Source organism: Schistocerca gregaria, chromosome 5 (genome assembly GCF_023897955.1).
Source record: "Schistocerca gregaria isolate iqSchGreg1 chromosome 5, iqSchGreg1.2, whole genome shotgun sequence".
Classification (NCBI taxonomy): Eukaryota; Metazoa; Arthropoda; class Insecta; order Orthoptera; family Acrididae; genus Schistocerca; species Schistocerca gregaria.
The window spans coordinates 379,448,250-379,470,893 of NC_064924.1; the positions used below are offsets into that span (position 1 = coordinate 379,448,250).

Consider the following 22,644-nt stretch of genomic DNA (forward strand, 5'->3'; position numbering starts at 1 on the left):
GCTATGCACACTGCTATTACTTTTGAACTGGGTTGGATTATTAACAACAAATTTCATAAGTGAATATATATACTGTGAGGTTACTGTGAGGATCCCTAGATCCTTAAATAGATGTCTGCAGGATGACTGTGGCTGGGTTCCAGCAATTATTCTGATTACACGTTTTTGAGCAATGAATACTTTTCTACTCAACGATGAATTACCCCAGAATATGATGCCATACGAAAGCAGTGAATGAAAGTAGGCATAGTAAGCTAATTTTCTGAGATTCTTATCACCAAAATTTGCAATAACCCTAATAGCATACGTAGCTGAACTCAGATGTTTCAGCAGACCATGAATCTGTTGCTTCCAGTTTAACCTCTCAGCAATGGACACACCTAAAAATTTTGAAAATTCTACTTTAGCTACAGAATTCTGTTCAAAGTCTATAATTATTGCTGGAGTTGTGCCATTTACTGTATGGAACTGTATATACTGTGTTTTATCAAAATCTAAAGAGAGTCCGTTTGCTGAGAACCACTTAATAATTTTGTGAAAAACGTCATTTACAATTACATCACTTAGTTCTTGGTTTTTGGATGTTATTACTATACTTGTATCATCAGCAAACAGAAATAACTTTGCATCTTCATCAATATGTAATGGTAAGTCATTAATGTGTATCAAGAACAGTAAAGGACCTAAGACCAAACCCTGTGGGACCCCGTACTTGATAGCCCCCCAGTTTGAGGAATCTGCTGTCGTTTTAACATTACATGAACCACTTATTTCAACTTTCTGCATTCTTCCAGTTAAGTATGAATTAAACCATTTGTGCACTGCCCCCCTCAAACCATAATGATTTAGCTTATCTAAAAGAATTCCATGATTTACACAATCAAAGGCTTTTGAGAGATAACAAAAAATACCAGTGAGTGATGTCCGGTTATTCAGAGCATTTAATATTTGATCAATGAAAGCGTATATAGCTTTTTCTGTTGAAAAGCCTTTCTGAAAACCAAATTGACATTTTGTTAGTACTTTATGTTTACAAATATCGGAGGCTACTCTTGACTACATTACTTTCTCAAAATTTTTTTGATAGAGCTGTCAGAAGAGAGATTGGGCGATAGTTGTTGACATCCGGCATATCCCCATTTTTATGCAATGGTTTTACAATGGCATATTTCAGTCTATCGGGGAAAACACCCTGCTCGAAAGAGCTATTACATACGTGGCTGAGAATCCTACTTATCTGTGGGGAACAAGCTTTAAGTATCTTGCTGGAAATGCCATCAATTCCGTAAGAGCTTTTACTTTTCAGTGAGTTTATTATTTTACTGATTTCAGAGGGAGAGGTTGTTGGAAATACAGTTGTTTCAAACTGCACAGGTATGGCCACTTCTATTAGAAGCCTTGTCTCTTCTAGTGAAGATCTAGATCCTATTTTCTCCACAACATTTAAAAAATGATTATTGAAAATATTTCCAATTTCTGACTGTTTGTTAGTACACTTGTCATTCAGTTTTATGGCACTAAAGTCTTCCTGTGCTCTTGGTTGCCCTGTTTCCCTTTCAATAATATTCCAAATTGCTTTAATTTTATTATCAGAGTTACTGATCTCAGACATGTTACACATGCTTCTGGACTTTTTAATGACTTATCTTAGTACCGCACAATAGTTTTTATAATATTGAACAATTTCGGGGTCAGTACTCCCTCTTGCTGTTAGATACATTTCTCTTTTGCGGTTGCAAGATATTCTTATTCCGTTAGTTAGCCAAAGTTTTTATATGTTTTCTTAGAATTATGTTTAACTATTTTCTTGGGAAAACAATTTTCAAATACCCTTAAAAATGTATCGTGAAATAAGTTATATTACAAGTTTGCATCGGGTTCCATATACACTTCATCTCAGTCTAGCTGGTTTAGGCTTTCCCTAAAGTTTGCAGTACTTATATTGTTAATGGAATGCACTGCTTTGAAATTCTGATTTGATATACTGCATGGAGCTATGTCATATACTGTAACTAGCTTTGTGCCATGATCTGAAAGACCATTCTCAGCAGGATAAGCATTTATGTCCTTAAACTTATCTTGGTCTATAAAAAAGTTATCTATCAATGTCCTGCTGTTCTTTGTTATCCGAGTAGGAAAATCAATGACGGAGCACAAATTGAAAGAACTGAGTAATACTACGAGGTCATTCTTCCTATTACACTCTTTCAGAGAATCAACATTGATATCCCCACAAATGACAATTTGCTTTCCCCTGTCTGACAGACAGCACAACAAAGCATCCAAGTTTTCTAGAAATAGCTGGAAATTCCCTGAGGGGGACCTATACACTGTTACAATTATGAAAGTGCCATCATTTAGCTTTAGTTCAGTGGCACATACTTCCATATGTTGCTCTACACAAAAATTTTTAGTTTCTAAATTTTTTGCACTGTGGAAGCTTTTGATATATATGGCAACTCCTCCTCTCATCATATTATCTCTACTTACATGTGCAGCTAATTTGTATCCATTGATGCTAACCTTTTGCATATCAGTGACAATGTGATGCTCAGACAGGCACAGTACATCTATTACATTCTCAGTGTCTATATCTTCTAAACAAAGCAGAAGCTCATCAATTTTATTCTTCAATCCCCCAATATTTTGATGAGATATGCTAACATTATTTTTCATTTTACTTTTGTGAGTATCTTGAACTTTTTTAACATCTTTAGTATTTGCCTGGCTGAGTTTCCCACTGGACACTGATCTTACACTAAAAAAGAGTTACCACCATGAGATGTAGTTCCTCCCCCCTTTAAATTTCCTGCTATCAGCCCAGCCAGTTTACCCTTCCCCTTCTTGTTGAGGTGTAGGCCATGTCTAGTATAGTCCCACCTACAGAGTGAATCAACAGGAACCACACCAATGTGTGACCCTGCATCAGATCCAAGTAGCCGTTCCAACTTCAAATTAACTCTCCTGACAGAAGAGCTCAAATGAGGCCAGTCATGGCGCTCCAGAACCGACACAAACCTAACACTGGTATGACTTGATGGTGATGCAATATTTGCCAGGTCACACTCTATGCTGTACCCCGGATCTCTGTCTATACTGTTGCCTGGCCCACCCACGATAACTACGGTATTTTCCCTAGTAAAGCCTCTACATAGTGAACCTAAATCCTCTGTAACCTGCCCTAGTTCAGCACTAGGTTTGAAAAAAACTAGTGACCTGGTATTCTGACCCTAATTCATCCTGCAGAAGTTGGCCCACACCCCTAGCATGCAAACTACCTAGCAACAAGACTTTCTTTCTCTTTGCAGACTTCCCTACCTTCTTATTCAATTTGCTGCTGAAAGCTTGTTGAGCCCTGTCTAAATCTACTTCTGTAAGAGGCTCGTCAGTTTCTGACTGAGGCAACAGGTCAAACCTATTTTATACATTAATAACAAAGCTGTCAGAAGAATTTCTTTGCCTGTTGCCACTTCCCACTCCTGTTTACCCTTCTCCCCCCTTAACCTGCCCAGTTCTCGCCTAGCCTCATCCAACTTAGCCTGAATGGCAGCAATTTTCCACTCCTGTTCCACAATGTTTATATCTCTACTGCATAGCCTACAGAACCACTGATGAGTCTCGCTCATTTTCCCAATTCCCACCCCACTACAATCGCCCCAATGAAAAAAGTTACTACATCCATCACACCAGACCCCGGAGCTAACGATACTACGGCACGTCAGGCACTTTACATTCATGGTACAAATCGATTTTAGTGACAGAGAGACAATTAAGTTACCGGAAAACAATGAAAATACGTGTACGAAAAATTAGGCCTACACGCGACAATGTAAACAATGGTTCAGAAGTTTATTACTGGAAATTACTTAAGAGATGACGATACTCTACAGATATAAAGGGGCAGAAAAAGTATTTAGCACACTAAACTATCAGTAAATGCACTTAAAATTGCGGTATGAAGTTTAATCTGAAAGCTCAAAAGTTCGGCCTGGCTGTGATATGTAAACAAAACGAACTTTGCGTGATACCTGTGAAAATACGCGAGTAAGACAAAAACTTTTAATGGTACGCTTGAAGAGTACTATAATTAACGTAATAAATTAGTTTAATGTGTTAGAAACAGTTTATTACTACTAAAATTACTTATCTTGTATGGAAGCTGTGACTCAAACGTCCGTATAGCAGGCGCAGGGCTATGAATGTGAATGTGTTCCCTGTCAATAAAATGTTGAAAACATAATAGACACACCAAAAAGTTTTGCATCACCTCAGTTCCAAGAGTTCTGGAACCTGTAAATAAAATTGGAATAGAGATCAACATAAACATCATTTCCGCCCTTTTTATTGCTCATGTAAACCACACACTGCATGTTGTACCACCACACCACCATACAGCGAGACCTTCAGAGGTGGTGGTCCAGATTGCTATACACACAGGTGCCTCTAATATCCAGTAGCACATCCTCTTGCATTGATGCACTCTTGTATTCATCATAGCATACAATCCACAAGTTTATCAAGGCACTGTTGGTCCAGATTGTCCCACTCCTCAATGACACTTCAGCGTAGATCCCTCAGAGTGGTTGGTGGGCCATGTCATCCATAAACAGCCTTTTACAATCTATCCCAGGCATGTTCAATGGGGTTCATGTCTGGAAAATATGCTGGCCACTCTAGTTGAGTGATGTCATTATCCTGAAGGAAGTCATACACAAGATGTGCATGATGGGGGCACAAATTGTCATCCATGAAGACGAACATCTCACCAATATGCTGCCGATTTAGTTGCACTACCGGTCAGATGGTGGCATTCACGTATTGTACAGCCATTACAGCACCTCCCATGACCATCAGCGACATATGTTGGCCCCACATAATGCCACCCCAAAACAGCAGGGAACCTCCACCTTGTTGCACTTGCTGAACAGTGTGTCTAAGGTGTTCAGCCTGACAGGGTTGCCTCCAAACATGTCTCTGACGATTGCCTGATTGAAGGCATTTGCGACACTCATTCGTGAAGATCCAGAGTGGTCCATTTGGTACGTTGTTGGGGTCATCTGTACTGTGCTGTAGGGTGTTGTGGTTGCAAAGCTGGACCTCGCCATGGATGTCAGGAACGAAGCTGTGCAGCATGCAGCCTACTGCACACAGTTTGAGTCATAACACGACGTCTAGTGGCTGCACAAAAAGCATTATCCAACATGGTGGTGTTGCTGTCAGTGTTCATCTGAGCCATAATCCGTAGGTAGCAGTCATACACTGTAGTAGTAGCCCTTGGATGGCCTGAGCGAGGCATGTCTCCAACAGTTCCTGTCTCTCTGTATATCCTCCGTGTGCGAACAACATTGCTTTGCTTCACTCCAAAACACCTGGACACTTCCCTTGTGGAGATCCCTTCCTGGCACAAAGTAACAATGTGGACATGATCGAACTGTGGTGTTGACCGTCTAGGCATGGTTAAACTACAGACAGCATGAGTCGTGTACTTCCTTCCTGGTGGAATGACAAACTGATGGGCTGTCAGACCCCCTCCATCTAATAGGTGCTGCTCCTGCATGGCTGTTTACATCTTTGGGCAGGTTTAGTGACATCACTGTATAGCCAAAGGGACTGTGTCTGTGATACAATATCACAGTCAACGTCTACCTTCAGGAGTTCTAAGAACTGGGGTGATGCAAAGCTTTTTTTTTTTTTTATGTGTGTAGTTTGTCACATAAGCTGCAACGAATGAACATAGCAGTTTCACAACCACACAATTTCCCTGTGCTCTGTCAAAACATATGTTTTTGCAGTTTTCTTCCGTTTTGGAAGTTCTGACTCTTGAATTCCTTTGGTGTAACATACTTTACACCCATCTATTTTTTGTTTTCATTTCTGTGAGACGTCTATGGGTGTTTCACCTGTTCTCACTATTCCTCACATTTACTTGTGACAGCAACATATGCTAACCACATGACTTATCTATAACCAGTGTATAGGATGACAACTACCGAGACCACAGAAAATGAACAAACATTTCAAATAACCAGATGAACTGTTCATAATGTTGTGGAAAAAAAAGTAAATTGCCATCAGGGAATTTTGAACATGGCTAGCCTGTTTGGCAGGTGTTTCCAACATGCCTGTGACATCATTGCTATTTGACACTGCTCTTTATTGTACTTCTTGTTCTTGGACTATTCACTGTTTATATTTCAATTTTTTTTCTTAGCTCAGTTCACCTTCTTCCCGTCTCCATGTTTTTATGTGTTCAGTTTTTGATGGGTTATTCACTGAGCCATCTAGCCACAAAATCTGAGGGAGGGTGGGGGGGGAGTTTCCCTTGTAAGCAGTGGTTTGTGGTCATTTTCTTTGACAACTTGCTGCTTCATTGATTTCTCAGGTACTTTGCAAGAAGGCTGAGAGGAGTGATGAGGGTCGGGAGTTTTCAGCTACATCCCTATCACTGCTTTTAAATAATGATCTCATCTTATGAATTTTTAAGCTAGATTTTGGATTTTGTTAATTTTGGTACTCTATCTATTTTTTTAAAAATTTCTGTCCATGTAAGATTCTTTTTCAGTGTTTTTTAGGAGTCTCTGTCCACTAAAACTGATCAATACTCAACTCCTTGCAGGCTGAGTAGTAATGTGAAAGAAACAAACTATATACAATTTGAGAAGGCAAATAAAAACGAAGATCTGCGTCTCGTACTGAGCAGAAATGAGTCAGAAAGGGTACAATGTACGAAACTTGTAGGAATGCACATTGATCAGTTCTGCAAGTTTTGCTCTGATAATTATTTCTAAGGATTGCTCCTCAGATGGTGCTAGAATGACTTATTCTGATTACTTCCAGTCCCCTGTAGCTTATGGAATAGTTTTCTGGGGTGAAATTAAGTCAGTGAAATGAAATTTTTACAGTACAGGAAAGATCTATTTGAATCTTGTCATGCAACTTAGCTAGGGCCTACTGCAGCCCCTATTTAAATAGTTGTGTTTGCTTACTCTATCCTCCTTGTACATGTACAAGCTTGTGTTGATGACAAGAGCTAAACTTGGTGACCTGCAAACCTACTCCTATAATCTCAGTTATATTCAAAGACATGTGAGCGACTTTGATGTCATTCTTTATACAGAGATTGGAGGTGGTAACACTTTTTAGAACATACTTAAAATCATTTCTTGTTGAGAAATGTTTCTACAGTTTGAATGAATATATTAACTTATGAGATTATTAGGCCCTCTTTTTTGGTGAGTTCTTTTGATTCTGAATCATTAACAGTTTATGATCCACAGGGACTGCAGCATAGTATAAGTCAGCAACTGGCATATTTATATGGAGTGTAGAGTCTCTCCGCTGTGTTATATTAATATTTATTTCTTCCATTTTGCTACAGATCTGTTTTGGCTAAATAGCCATTATCGAGTTACATATATATTGTCCAGATGGATTGATGTATGTGTAACACAGTTGTCAACTGGAATTTAACTGTTGTTCTATATTTGCTGAATTATGGCAGTAAGTAATTTGTTATGGCAGCAATTTGACAGTTCTGCAGCTACACTGCCACATTTTTATGAATTACCAGTACTGTTATGCAGATGATATACCTGATCTACAGATGACAGTGCTTATACTTCATTAAGATATGACTCGTAGCTCCAGAACTGTCAAATTACTGTCATAACAAATTAATTACACCCTTAATTTAAGTAACATATAATGACAGTTAAAATACAGTTGCCAATGATGTTATGTGTACATAGACAATATTCAATATTAAGTATTCAATATACTATTGTATTGTTACTGAGGTAAAGCATCAACAATGGTCTGTAACGAAAAATATTTAGGTACAACTTCATTTTCTTTTAAGATGATAAAACAGCTCGTTAACAGTTTGTTGTTTTTTCGATCTTAAAAACAAATCAAACTGTACATATCCTTGACTACATACCACTGATGATGCTTTGCCACAATGAAGCGAAATGTCTGTGGTGAAAAAAAATTCCGCATTTTCCTGCAGCTGTAATGAGGGAATGAAAATATCTTCACGAACTATAAAGCACTTATGGACAATTTGGCCACACAAATAAGGAAAATAAATATGTAGGGGAGAGTGGGGCACATTGAACCATAAAAAATATTTCCCCGTGTTACTCATCCAATAATTTTATTACAGAGTAGAGATTTACAGATGTTACAGTTTAATCCTTCAAGTATCAAACGGCCTTATATGATTACATTGTCATTAATTGCCTTTTAGCCGCACGGCTTTGTAGAAAATTTGGTAAATGGTTCATTGTGCCCCACTTGTGGGGTACAATGAACCACTTCAAACAGGTTCATTGAAAGAACCTATTTAGCATAGAAAGTAAGTGTAAATATACTTTAAACATAATGTTTACATACATTCCACGTGTGAATCATATAATTAAATCTGTAGGCATACAGTAATGTAAATTATTTTGGAATTACCGAACATTAATGGACTCGAAGCTGATTCCAGATTTTAAATATGATTTTTGTCTCTTTCTCACGCCATCAGTAGCAGGTCATAGGAGCATATAAAGTATGTTTCTAGCTGGAACAAAAGCTTCATCCTTTACCTGAGGAAAATAAAACTTCCTCCCATTTTTTCACTTTTTCTCAAAAATGATACCTGATATTCTCCTGCATCATCCTTTGGTTTCAAAATCTTCCCCACATAGTAAACCGGTGTTTTGTTTTCCAGTTCAAATTTGGTCAAAACAAAACCGTCTGTTTCTGGTAATTTGTCCAAGTCTTCAAAGTTGTTCTCAGATTTACCAGACACATCCACAAGCCTTAAATACCTACACATATATTTTTACCCTTGCTAAGGAAATAAAGTAAAGAGTGCTTGTATTGGACAATTAAAAAAGAGTACTTGGGCACAATGGATCACCCTGGGACATAATGGACATATTACATATTTCAAACAAAGCTCATGTGAGGTTTCATATGAACATCGTTAATATTTGAAAATCTATATAATTAAAATACAATATTGATATTGTTACAATGACTTGGTGACAAAGGATTGAACAAAATTGAGTCTATCTATGTCTCCAAAAATTACTTAACTGTCGCAAAACTAACATATCACCAGTACAAGACTAATGATGGGAAGTAGATCATGCAGAAAACAAATGGCAGTCGGCAGAGCAGTACTGACAACATATGACCTGGAGAAAAAAATAATTTACCATGTTATACTGGAATTATGCTACCTGATTCATTGTGCCCCATGGTTCAGAGTGCCCCACTCTCCCCTATATATATCGTTAACAAAATATTGGACATAAAATGTTTTTACCTGTTCGTTTTACAACTTGCAAATACAGGGTGAGTCAGGAGGAATGGTACATCCTTTGAGGAATGATGGTATTAGTGATTGTGAACAAAAAACTTCATACGGATACGCCCTATTTCTCATGGTTTCTGAGACAAAACAATTTACTGTCACTTTTGTAAGTTTTTCTTGAATAACTAGAAAACCGCACCTTCCAGCGAAAACGTATCGCAGTACAAAATTAAACTACATCAAATTACCTAAAACAAAGTTTTCTCTAGCACTAATAGTTTGCGCGAAGAGAGCGTGATAATTTTGAAAATCTCACGTGACACACAAGGGCTGCAGCTTAGGTAGTTTTTGTAGGCCAATTTGAGATAGTTCCACTACTTGTAATAGACCTCAAGTCTCGAATTATCTATTCTATTGTGGTACGATGTAAACAATGACAATGTTTGAATTACACAGGAAATAAATAATAATCTACATTAAATGTATTCTATCTCGGAAACCATTCGGTATAAGGGTGTCTTTTTGTAGAGAATCACCCCCCAAAGCATATCCCTCTCCTCCTGACTCATCCTGTCTATGTCATTTAATTTTTTTATAATAAATTGGATACATATCTGTATCTGATAACGTGCTTCCTAATTTGGTTAACTTTGTGGCTAGGGCTCTTACACATAATGTTCACTACGCTATTTTGAAAGCGCTTCCTTAATGTTTGTTGCGGTAGGTTCTTGTAGCGGTAGTAGTAATCAATATTGTTCAAAAATTATCTTTGAAAATGAGAACTTCAGTGTTACGAGATCTTTGATACAATCATTGACGAAAGTGGAGAGTGGGAGAACAGGGCGAAGGTTACGTTTGGCAGTAGACGTCGATCAGTCTGACGGGGTGTTTGTGTGTGTGCAGTGAAGGTGAGAAGGTTAAGTTAATAATTGCGAGTGTAATATCAGAAATCAACAGTCGTCAGCTATGAAGATCTGGACATCGGAACACACATTCAAGTAAGTTAAAATGTTGGTGTGGAGTGGAAACAGGTGGAAAGAGTTACTCTGTACTGAGTCTGGTAATTTTAATTCCAGTCATCCGTGGGAAACTGTAGCCCAGGCAGCATGGAGGAAATATCCAAATCCAATGAACCCAGCCGTTATTGGTACAGATGTGATTGAAAGGAAAGTGGTTGATGGGATACTGCACACACATCGGCTGGTTAGCTCCAAGTGGGGGTTTCCTAAGTGGGCTCAATCGGTAAGCAATGTTTTTAAGCAGATTTTCCGTGCTTATCTGTTGCCTTTGAATAATAGCTGTGTTACTGAATAGCGTTGGTAACTTATGCCATTCCACGTTACACAAAGATAGTATATTTGATAGCAAACGCTGACTCTGTTGTTATACGGAGTTGCAATAAAGTGAAATTCTGGGAGAAATACTGTATATGCAGCCCAGAACATGCTGTTTGTAAACAGTAATAGCTACCACATGGTGATATGTAGAAACTAACTTCCCCATAACCTTGCAATGATTTGTTCCTCCGTGTAATTGACTCACATAATCACTTTTCTGAAATACTGATTTTTAGAATAAAGTCGTAAGATATGTGTTAAGTATGCTGCATGTGTTGAAAAATTCGCAAAGAGAAGCAGCATGTACATTGTACGTTTGGTGTGATGCATCAGCAATCATAATTGGGTCGTAGTTGTGATTAGGTTAGATGTGTATTTCATGAAAAAATTAAATGGGAGAAGTTGTCCACTGGGAAGTAAACTCTCCCATCCATTTCATGGTGGGCTGCAGATTATAGCTGTAGACGTAGCATTACGTACAGCATTGAGCAGCAAGAAGTAAATTTATTGCTTGTGAAGGACTTCATTGATAACTGGTGCAGAATGTGGTTGCACTGAGAGTTGATCTTAAAGACTGAGTGAGCCATCAAAATTATCAAAAACTTATAAGAAATAGTTAGGACTCTGTTTCAGTTGAGAATTATTAATACTTAGGCTTTATATCCCAAGGTCAGTCATTATCATAAGTGAGCAAAGAAATTACTTTTAATTTCTTAATAGTTTAAAGTATGGCTGTTCCCTTTGGTAAAAATTTGTGCTATGGTACATGTATTGTGGTTTTTGAGGTGGTTGCTTCTTCGCTGCTATGTAGATTCGGCATGGAAGTAAACATGGTTTTCATCTAGACTATATTATAGTATTCACCTAATACTGCAAAGAGGAGCTACTCTATTGTTTTTGTACTACACACGAAGGCTTCTTCCTGATTCATTCACGAATGGAAACATTCAAGAAAGAACGGTTTGTTTCTAATGAACTAACTGTTAGTGTAACTTCATATTCAGTTACTGTGTAAGCAGCATGTAATGAGCTACAACTATTCAGAAATATCTGTAAATGATGATACTGCAGGATAGTAAGTCTTGAGGTTACTAGCTCAGCTTTTTCCTCATTTGTTTAACACTTCCACCTGTCAGACACAATCGGCATTTAATCGTATTGCATTTTGTATATTCTAGATATCCCAGATTTAGGAATAGTATAGACTGTAAACAGAAGTGTATTCTTTTGAATACTTGTATTAAAATTCCTTCATGGACAACGAATGGGAAAGCCAGCCACTACCCAATCTCAGTTCTTTGGCGAATGCTGCATGCTGGTTGTTTTATATGTTATTGTACATGCAGTGCCTTGTGTTGTGTGTCTGGCTGCATGCTGGCAAGACTGCCCTTTGCCACTGCATTCAGTCACAAAGTAATTTAAATCAGACTGTAAACATACTGCTGCTTATCCATAGCTACTCCATTTCATATTTCGAAGAAATTCTATAGTACTTTACATTTTTCAGTGTTCAGTACAAGTTATCAGTATGCAGATGTGATTCAAGATTTATGAAAGTCTGAATGTTAACCCAATTTTTTGTGGACATGTCATTCCACATTTCTAAGATTGACTAACTTGAATTCAAATGATTCATTCATGCTCTAGCATAACTGTCATAATGCTTCTCTGGCGAGTACATAAAATACAAGCATACTGTGGTTGCGTGTAAAAGGAAAATTTAGGTAGGTTCGTGGCCCATTAGTTCTCCAGTCTAACAAGTAATTTATTTCTAATGGCTTATGTGTTAAATATGTATTAAAATATCTTCATTTTCATCCCATGAAGCTGTGTGGTTTTATCTTAAGTATTATTCCTACTTTTGGGCAAAGTCATTGTGCTTCATCAGTACATTAAAGATGTTGAAAATTTAAAGTGTAAACGTATTTCTATATTGCAACAAAATTGACAGAGCTCTTTGAAACACCATCAGGTGACCTCCAGTAATTAAATGTGGATAACAATTTGTCATTATTGTAAAATCCCATACTGAGTAATTGAAAACTATGTGGAATTACAGGCATGAATTTGTTATTGAAAGATTTTGTTGTAGGTAAGACAGTTGTAGAGAGCTACTGCTAATTGCTTGATGTATACGTAGGAAAATATCTTGCATTTGACAGGATTTATTATTAGTATGCTTTTGCTCTGCCAGCATAGTTGTGACATGTTGACACTGAAAACTGGATATAATGTGCGTTGTGAATAAGTGATTTTTAGCTTTGTACTAACTCCTCTATATAATTATTTTATGTGAACAAGTAGACCTAGTAGTGTGCCTGCATACTTCAAAAAATCAATTAACTAGTTGATACTTGAATTCAAGCTATACAACCAAATAATACTAAATTACTGAATAACTGTGTGTGTGTGTGTGTGTGTGTGTGTGTGTGTGTGTGTGTGTGTGTGTGTGTGTGTGTGTGTGTGTTTTGGCATGCTTTTGGACAAAACAAGTTGTATACATCATAATAGCACAGTATGTAGTTCTTTGTGCATTTCCACTAGTGGTTCAGTAACAAAGTTTCTGCAGCTTGGTGTCTCATTTATTTAGTCATGAAATTACCTAGTAGTCCCTGTGGCATTTCTCATAGTTGATGTGATGTATGTACATAGTTTGCACCGAAATATGTACTGAGAGATTGGTCCGTTACACATCATAGCTTCTCTGAATTTACCATGTCATTTATTTTGATGAAGAAGGTTCAAATGCAGACACCACTGGGTAACACTAGAGATTAATCTCTTTCAATGTTTACTTAATATTCACATTTGTTTTCTTTGCCAGCTCACTCCCAAATGTCATCCTTCGCGTAACCTAGATCTTGGTTTGTTACTGATCAGTCTGTTACCACAATCAAGATTTCAAGGGAGGGGAAGCACTGTCCTAGTCCTGCCATGCAGAAAGCTTTTGACGATTTAAAATTGGCTAGGTGTTGTACAGTTATTAGTTTTTACAGCATTACATTCTAATCTTGTGCATTTACACTATCATTAAGTGAAAACTCCATATAATCAGTCTTCAAGGTGTTTAACAACTTGTCATTAGTTCCTGTATAACACCAGCCAACAAATCAAGTAACTAATAGCTTTGGCATATTATAAAATCTTCATTGTGCTGCATGCAATTTGTATTTAATTACTTGCTATTACCATAACAGAAACTCTTCCTGGCCAGTATAATTTTATCCATCTCTTCTGCCATACTTGATCAAATCCTTTAATGCTCTGTGAAACTAATACTGGAGTCCATATGTCTTCCATGTCAAAACCTATTTCTTATATTAAATCACCAGACAAGTTTTGGCACTCAGAACCTTTCAGCACTCTTTGCTATGTTTTATAGCAGAATGTTGACACAGTTATTTTTAATTTGGTTGAAGGTCGTTTTGACTTTCCTATATGCTAAATCAGTGCTTCAGAGGAACGTTTCAGTTTTGATTCCTGTGCATTTTTCTGCAGTCTTTTGACCCTGTCTTTTCTGTGTTTCCGTTTATTTCATTCCTAAGTGACAAATTGCTGTATTATTCTCGTTTCCTGAACCTTTTTGTAATTCATTGAACAGGTAATGTATTTCCTTTGTTACCCGAGATTTCTTTGCAGTTATCCTTCTCGAACCTATATTTTTCCAGCTTCTGTGATTTGGTTTCTTGTTGATGGTCATTCCTCGACTGAATTGCCTATTGTGGAACTAGTTATTGCAATATTGTAAGCTCTACACACTTTATACACTCTTCCACTACCCCCCCCCCCTCCCCCCTTACACACACACACACACACACACACACACACACACACACACACACACACACACACACACAGCTTACTTCTATATTGGTTCTCTTGTCCACACCTTGTGATTACTAAATTGTGATCTGTGTAAGTTTTGCTCAGGGATATGACATAATCTAGATCTGCCAGGAGTGCAGGGACTTGAATTGGACCAATTGACTCATGTGTCTTATGCAGCGTTGTGTAATGTGTAGGAAGAAGATATAAAATTTTTCTACCTTGGAGGCAAATACTGACCCAATAGTGTAACGTTTCAGTTTTCACAGTTTAATATTATTTAAAACTTTCGTAATTCTTAGCGTCATCAGTCTTTCTACCAGCTAGGCATCCTTGCTTGTTTTGCAGTTAGCAATAAAGAAGAGACAGGAATGGATTCGTTCATGGGTAAAATTGGATAACACTTCTTTGCTGATGGTGTAAAGTATTGTTGTACTTGCCATAACAATGTTAGGCTTTTGCTGACCAATGCCATAAAGTGTGCCCTGTAAATAAACATTGTACCTGTGGTATTATTGAACGTTAGCATTTGTTGGGAATGCTGACGAATCAGTACACACTTTTCACCAGTAATGTTGCTGGCTTTAGAGTTTGTCATACCTGAATTTTCGAAATTTAAAACGTATTAACGGATAAATGACATACAGCCGCCGAAGACCCGTTCGCACAGCTGTATTGCATTTTGTGGTCGACAGGAACTCGGTAAATGCTCAAGCGGGTGAGCTAATAGAGTTCTTACACAGCTCACAGCGGTCCAAAGTCCATGCACTGGTCACGTGCAGCTATTACGTACAGCGTGAGACTCCCGTGGGTCTTACGCAACATTGGCTCTGAAAAGCATCAGCTGTTTGGCTTTCTTCCAAGGCTTAATGAAGGAATGCTTACAGCACGTGCTGGACGTTGTCAAACTGCTGAAGACTTTAGCCTTTCACCTTACGGTATTCTTTGCGTATGTGCTGTTTAAAATAAACTTCGATCCTCTTTTGGCAAGTTGGAATATTTTTCCTGTGTAAGTGCAAAGACACAAGGGGTGTAAGTCATTGCCCTCAGAGGACAGAAAAAAACTGCTTCGCCGATAGAGGTTAACCTGTTCAAATGCCCTATGTAATGAAGTAGATTGTTCTAAGGCCTCTCCTTTATCGCGTCGACATTTTTTACACAATCGTAATGTGACCTTCGTATCCACAACGAACTTTGAGTGTGAAGAGAGATAAGTTTGTCAGCTGGCGAAATTGAACATGCCTCTGCCTCAACCACATGAGCTGCTCAAACTAAGGAGGTGAGCTGACTCTAAGGCTTGTGTTCGTTGAAACCTTGTGCTTAAACCAGCCTGTAAGTCGCGAGTTCTTTTGTTAGCCGTTATGCTGGAAAAAAGTTAAATCAGATTGATGATCACTTGGGAAAAGATTGAAAGAATACCTGGCAGGTGTGTGCTTTACCTGGGTGTAACGAGTTGTGCAGATGCGTTATTGAATAATTGCATACATGAGCACCCACGGAATATTTCAAGGAGAGGAAAGTGTCTAAAATTGCTATTGTTGATAGGAATTTGCCGGATTCGAGAAGTTTGATGCCAAAAGAACTAAATTTCAGGTGATAAAAAAAACTCATAACATCCCAGTGGACTGGTTATCCATTCAATATATGAATGAAAACGCCTGTAATGTTGCAGGGGTGGGAGGTGGGGAGATGGTGCAGATCTGTCTATCGACCCCTCCAGTGAAGCAGGTGGCAAGTTCCGGTCCGTTTACAGTTTATTAGGGAAATAAAAATTATAGCACAAAGTCATATATACAAAATTTCAAGACCCAGTGTTAAGTAATCTGGATGTGCTTTCTATTTATCACCCTCACACTTAAGCAGTCGTTTCATGAAGGGAAATAAAAGTATCACAAATTCTTTTCTTGTGGTGATTAAATATGCAATACCCATTTGAATCGAATTTGTTCTGAATTTCTGGCGATAGAAGTTTTGAGACGGTGATACTGATAGCTGTTGATGGGGCTTCCCAAAAATCGAGTGACTGATTACACTACTAAAACTTGACATCACGAGTTCAGCAAGCCAGTCGGAGGAAAAAATCAGAATGATTTCAACGATAGCAAGCGAGCAGCAACACTAAACACGAACTTCAATGTCTAAATGGAGAAACTTGAGGTAAAGGAAAGTCATAGGACCAAAACTCAAAGATAATAAGACAGTATACATAAATTTAACTCTACAAGAAAATCGAAAAACTTTCAGATGCAATTTCTCAGAATGAACTCTTAACAGATTAACCAAACAATCCTTTGACTTTTTCCGTGACCGCAAAACAAAACCCAACGGGTTAAAAAAAACTAGATATCAGAAAATTACCAATTCATCGAACAGCAAAACTAATTACCAAAGATCAAAATATAAGGTTCCAAGACAAATGTGCACAAAAACCCAAATACATGATCTCGGAAGAAGAGGAAGAGATTAGGAAGAATGAAGAAATTGTCCAACGTACCCAAGAGAGGGTGACATGATGAAGCTAGCACTTTAATTGACCGAAATAGAAGTTAAATTATCAGCTCTGAATGAGTAGCGGTTGTTTCAATTTCTGGACCTATTCATGTATAATATTCATTTAGAAATTCATAAATTACTTCCCGAGTTGTTGAATTTTATATTCTCTACACACTCCAGCTGCTTGTGCATGAAGTATCTGGGAACAGATTAGGCATCCTTTCAATAGTCAATCAAAATCACGACTTAAGATAGAGCGAGACCTTTCTGTTTAGATTTTTAATTAAAGCTACTAAGCTATACTATTTATAGCTCTGCCTCACGACTTTTCCGTAATAGGTAGAGCCTATATGGCAATCTTCATTGATTCTAGTTAGATATTAGAATATGCCGTGTCAAAGATGTCACATTTTTGAAAAAGATCTCAATATTTTTATGAGCTTCAAATGACTTTCAGTGAGCGGCTCAGAATGCTTACGAACGACGAGGCGGGGAGCGGGAAGTAGTCTTTCCGCCCTTCCCGCTCTCCTCCGTCCGAAGTTGCCCTGTGAATGTTACTGACAGTCGGAAAAATATTACCTTACCGTTAGACATAATTCACTTATGGCCTGTGTCTGTATTTTTACTTACAGCTCCAGTGCTGAAAGGGAAAGTTCTTGTGAAACGTGGATGCAGACATAACATTCACGTTAAAGCAAGAAACTATCTAGAAAGCCCTGGTCTTGGTGGCTATGTTATAACTGAATAAAACATGCCGTAACCTCAACACACATTTCAGTAGTTACAGAGTACCAGTACTGCAATTACTGGTACCATGTACATAATTAGAGAATTTAGTCGCCTTTATTTCGCAAGTGTGACTGCGCTCAAGACGTGAGACGATTTATCATAACGTACGTCGGCAAACCTCTTAAATTGGCAGTTACAATATTGTCAGGTAGCTGTATTGGTGAAAATGTTTTTAGAACAGCGCGTACTGTTCTTTCTAGACCGCGTAACTCGACTGTCATGACCTTCATTTTTGACACAGAACTACTAGTCTTGTAGCCTTGGTATGCGGGTTCTCAGCTTCAGGGTCGAAACCGTGCATTTTCTCAATAGGTAACTACCCGCACAGATAGCAGCACTTTGGAGGACAGTTCATTTACACATACGTAAATTAGAGAAGAAAAATTTTAAATGTTTCACAAATTGCAGTTTGATTCCGTTTATTTCAAGGGAGTAATAACCGAATAAATAAATGATCATCCGTTAACAAATTGGTGACAAAGATAGTGGCCTTGTGACTGCTACATGCTCTCTATACAGTGGTCTCGGTTGAATCGTAATGCTCTGTCTGACTTGAGCACAGTCATCACTTAACTCTTGCGATCGGTGACAGAAGAACGCATTTAGCTAAGGAGAATGGAGTAAATAAACTACCTGATGGAATGATGAATAGGTCTGTCATTGCGAAGCTGATTTCAATTACGTGGGTTTTCCGGTAATGAAGGTACATAGAGATAAGTCGTAGAAGGCAGGGCTTTGTATAATATAGCTTGGTAGCGTTACCTAAAAGTCCTTAAATATTGGATTAGTGCGTAAGGTCGTAGCGTTTTCCATAAGATCAGTAAACACAACAGATACACATAAGAGCGTCGTCAATAATACAGGGTTTTTATAAATGAATGTCGGGGTTTTAACGCTTTATAATAATTACTACATTAAACTTAGTTATAAATATGTCAAATGAAAGAACAACTCAGTTTTACCAAGAACCTTATAAATGTTCAGTGTGAGCACCACTTGTCATACGGCACAAAAGTCTATAGCAGAGTTCTTCCCAAATGTTAAGTGTCTCTTCAGTGATTGTATCAACAGCAGCTTCAATCCAGTTTCTTAATTCAGGGAGGTCTGCTGGTAGCGGAGGCTGTACTGACTCAATCCGCCCAGCCCAAACCACCTAAGGAGGAGCCTTGAAATTTGAAGGTGTGGATCTTATGTGGTAGACCTCGTTTAGAGAGGGATTTATCGAAATTCCAAACCAAGGGGTGTGAAATAGGGATGAAGTTTTTGAAAAATGTCGCTGTTAATGGGATTTTGAAGCCACACCTACGAAAATTGGTATTTGGTTTCTTTGTCAGAAATAAGTGTTTGAGAGTTCCTGGGAAATTAACTGTATTTGGGGGGGGGGGGGGGTAGAGGTGCTGAAATAGTGGGTGGGTGAAAGCTCTTTAAAAAATTAAAGAACTACTAAAGTATTTTTAAATCTACAACTATTAACATTGGTATTTAACTTCTCGGTTACAAATAAAAAATACTTGTTTCAGACTTTTTGGTAATTCGACCACTATGGGGAGAAAAGGGGGGTCTAATGCAAATAGTGCATTCTGCAACCATTTTTGGAGCTGAATCTATGAAAATTTCATATTTGGCTTCTCTGTTACAAATAAAACGTGCGCATGTCTTTGTTGGGAAATCAACCCATAAGACTGATTCACTGACCCATCATTGCCCATACAAAACGACTAAGGATAGGAACCTGAAGTTTGGAGAGAGTGTGGATCTTATACTGTAGACATAGTTTATGAAGGGATTGCCCGAAATTACTCCTGGGAGGGGAGGGTAAATATGGGATGAAAGGCTTTCTGAAAGTATGTCGCTACTAAGGGAACTTTGAAGCTATAACTATGAAAACTGGTATTTGTTGTCTGTCAGAAAGTAAGAAATTTAGCATTTTTTAAAATTCAACCACTAAGGGGATAAAATAGTCGGTGAAAGATTTTTGAAAATAGTTACTAAATAACTATTTAGCCTCTAAGCTTACGTGGCCCAGATAGGTGACCTTGTAATTGTCACATACACAGAGAATCGCGAAAGGTAAAAGTAGCGGTAAGTGAAAGATGGAAACTCGAACCCTCGGACCGAATTTCACTGAATCACGAAGTAACAATTACCAGAAAGCTCAAAAGGCACTGCCTCTTTCGAATGAGCGTGTTGTGACCCATCGCGATAGCTACAGGCGTAATCTGTAACAAGATAATGAAGAATACGAACCACAATTCACTTTTTTTCTCCGACAATCAGATTGCGAATGGCCTGTGGTTGTTAGGCTAATGACTTAATTCTTACTGCAGCCTGACGTATAAATTTGCCGTCAACACGCTTTGCCTGTAAACGACGATCTGCGTATATACGCTATCCCGTAGCGCTAGAGTTCTTGTCGCGTGTGTTGCCACGTTACCCGTACATTGGCAGAAGCAAGTGGCAGTGGCTGCATTGCACTTCGGCCCCGGCGGAGTGTGACGTTACCGGGGGCGCTCGGCCGTTCATTTCATTGTCACACCGAAGGTGACGCCATACTTGGGCCATGGACGGCGGCTGGTAGCTTTCCGCGCGGTAGGCCAGCTGCTTTCGTCATCGGTTCGCTAGTCGACGCTGACCTTCGGTCAGAATGGCTTGCGCGAAAACGTTCCTGGGGGCCAGTTTCGCCATGGGAACCGAGGATCAGTTCATTGCACAACTCTGCGTTGAACTGTTTTCCGCCAGCTCCTTCACCACAATACCTGTGATATGGCGAAAGCAAGTACAGCGCGTTGATTGTATGTGATCGAAAAGTAACCCATAAATGAAACTTCCTGGCAGATTAAAACTGCGAGTCTCGGTCGGGCACACACTTTTAATCTGCCAGGAAGTTTCATATCAGTGCACACTCCGCTGCAGAGTGAAAATCTCATTCTGGAAACCCAGAAATGATTTAAAGTTGGTGCTGTCTCAAACTGTGCTCTGTGGAATCCAGGATTAATGAAATAGGCACAGATAGCAGACATTTGGAGAAATAGTATTTTTCAGAATTAATACTGAAAGTTTAGTCCTCTCATTATACTGGAGCCTGAATGATTGAGGTGAATGAAAATGCCCTTTTTATATCATGGTAGATGGTGTGAGCTTGCATCAGTGATACTAGTTCATGTAGGTTTTCTAAAAATCGAAAATTTGCTGTCAACTTTCTTAATAGTAAGATCTAAACAGTCCCTTCTGCGTATGAAAAATGTAAGAAAGCTAGCTTTGCTGTTGATGATCTAATTGTTAGTGTAACTTCATATTCAGTTACAGTGGAAGCATCATGTAATGGGCTGAAAATTGAGTCGATCATTTCACAAACGTCCTTCATCCAGTTTTTGTGGAAATTGAGTTATTGCTACTACAGTATTCATCAAATATTTTAAATCACATTAAGCTATGGTTTTTGTTCAAAACATCCCTTAAAACCTTACAATTGAATAATAAAACCCTGAAATATCCCTTTTTAGTTTCATTGGACATCCGTTATCCAATCCAACATGGCCGACTCATCTACTGTTACATTTTGTAACAATATGACCTATAACCTTTGCCTATTTCTAAGCAGTGTGTCATTTTTTCAAAGGTGAATCTTACACACAGTGCCATCCCAAGGCCATATATTTTCTTTCTAACAATTTCAATAGTGTCATTTATCGTGACCTTACTGTAGAGGTTTCTGACATACGGGGACCCTTGTGTCTGTATATTTGGTATATTTATATCCTTGATTGCAAGCTCAAAACTGCTTTTAATCCTCTAGTAGTTAAAATACACTGACAAATTCTTATGTTGTATGCATATAAGTGTTAGTAAGGCTGTGCTTACTACTGAGCTTCCCATAGTTGTTGCAGTTACATTAAGAAACTTTTTTAGAAGAGATGGCACTGGTTGTTGGCACTTCATAATGTGTTAAAGCCTTACTTGGAATGTGTTGACATGATTGTTACTTAAATTGTCTTTGGATTGTCTGTAGTTATGCTTGGACATAGTTCAAATGGAGAATTGTGCAGCAGTTAAATATGATACTGATATGTAATCTTAGGACTTAAAAAAAGGTGTAAATCTTTTTTTATACTTTTTTAAATAGTCCACATTGGACAAATTTATTAGTGCCCATGGAATTGTTCCAACCCAGTTCACTTACACAGATCCAAATGACATTTTTGTTAAACTACCAGCTTCAGTTTCCTAATTACATTTACCATGTTGAGGTTGAAGTGTCCTGTTTTTGACATCAGCAAATTTAAGTATATAACATAATTAGCTTCTTTTTGTCTAAAATGTCAGATTGTCTTACGCCATGTTTGTATCAGTAACAGTGTTCATAATAAGTGCCTTATCTCTATGCTCAAGAGTTGTTTAAAATTATAAATAAAACTACTTCTGCCCTTGGTGATTTACCAGACTTTCTTGGTATGATTGAATAATGATATGCTTCTGGATGTTCTACAAAGCTGTTTTTTCCATGGGCAAAACAAACAGCTTGACAGAACTGAAAGCATACCATTATTGGTGCCCTTACATCATCGCATGAAGTGTGTTCCACTTTAAAATGTAAAGATGCTGTTAAGGAAATCAAAGTGCAAGTCATTGTTTTAAAAAGGTGATCACAGCTCCAGTGATTAGTGCCTCAACCAGCCAGAACTAATGCTTCTATTCTCGATTTTTGAGTGTTTAAGTGCATATGTTGTGATTGGTGTTAACACAACAAAATTCTGCAGGAAAGCAACACTCTTCCATATTTTTCAAGATGGAAGATTTAAGAACTTCTCTCATTCTCATATCTGCACCACAAATTGCTGTCACTTCATTGTTTCAATTTATTATGCACTGCCATATCACCATTTTCTGGGTGAA

The 22,644-nt window shown here is 38.1% G+C and overlaps 2 protein-coding genes across 4 annotated transcripts in view; one reads left to right on the plus strand and one right to left on the minus strand.

Annotated features, from left to right (window-relative positions):
- LOC126273071 (60S ribosomal protein L35) overlaps window positions 1-22,644 on the minus strand; it is a 158,232-nt gene that overhangs the window by 97,143 nt on the left and 38,445 nt on the right. The window lies entirely within an intron of this gene.
- The window catches only part of LOC126273069 (protein slowmo), a 57,618-nt gene that overhangs the window by 16,698 nt on the left and 18,276 nt on the right, over window positions 1-22,644 (plus strand). Inside the window, exons 1-3 of one of the 3 annotated variants that reach the window (XM_049976477.1) lie at window positions 9,467-9,657; window positions 10,096-10,305; window positions 10,384-10,549. In XM_049976477.1, the coding sequence (XP_049832434.1) occupies window positions 10,274-10,305; window positions 10,384-10,549 (198 nt within the window). In that variant the 5' untranslated portion in view covers window positions 9,467-9,657; window positions 10,096-10,273. The other 2 variants (XM_049976478.1, XM_049976475.1) reach the window with 2 other exon arrangements.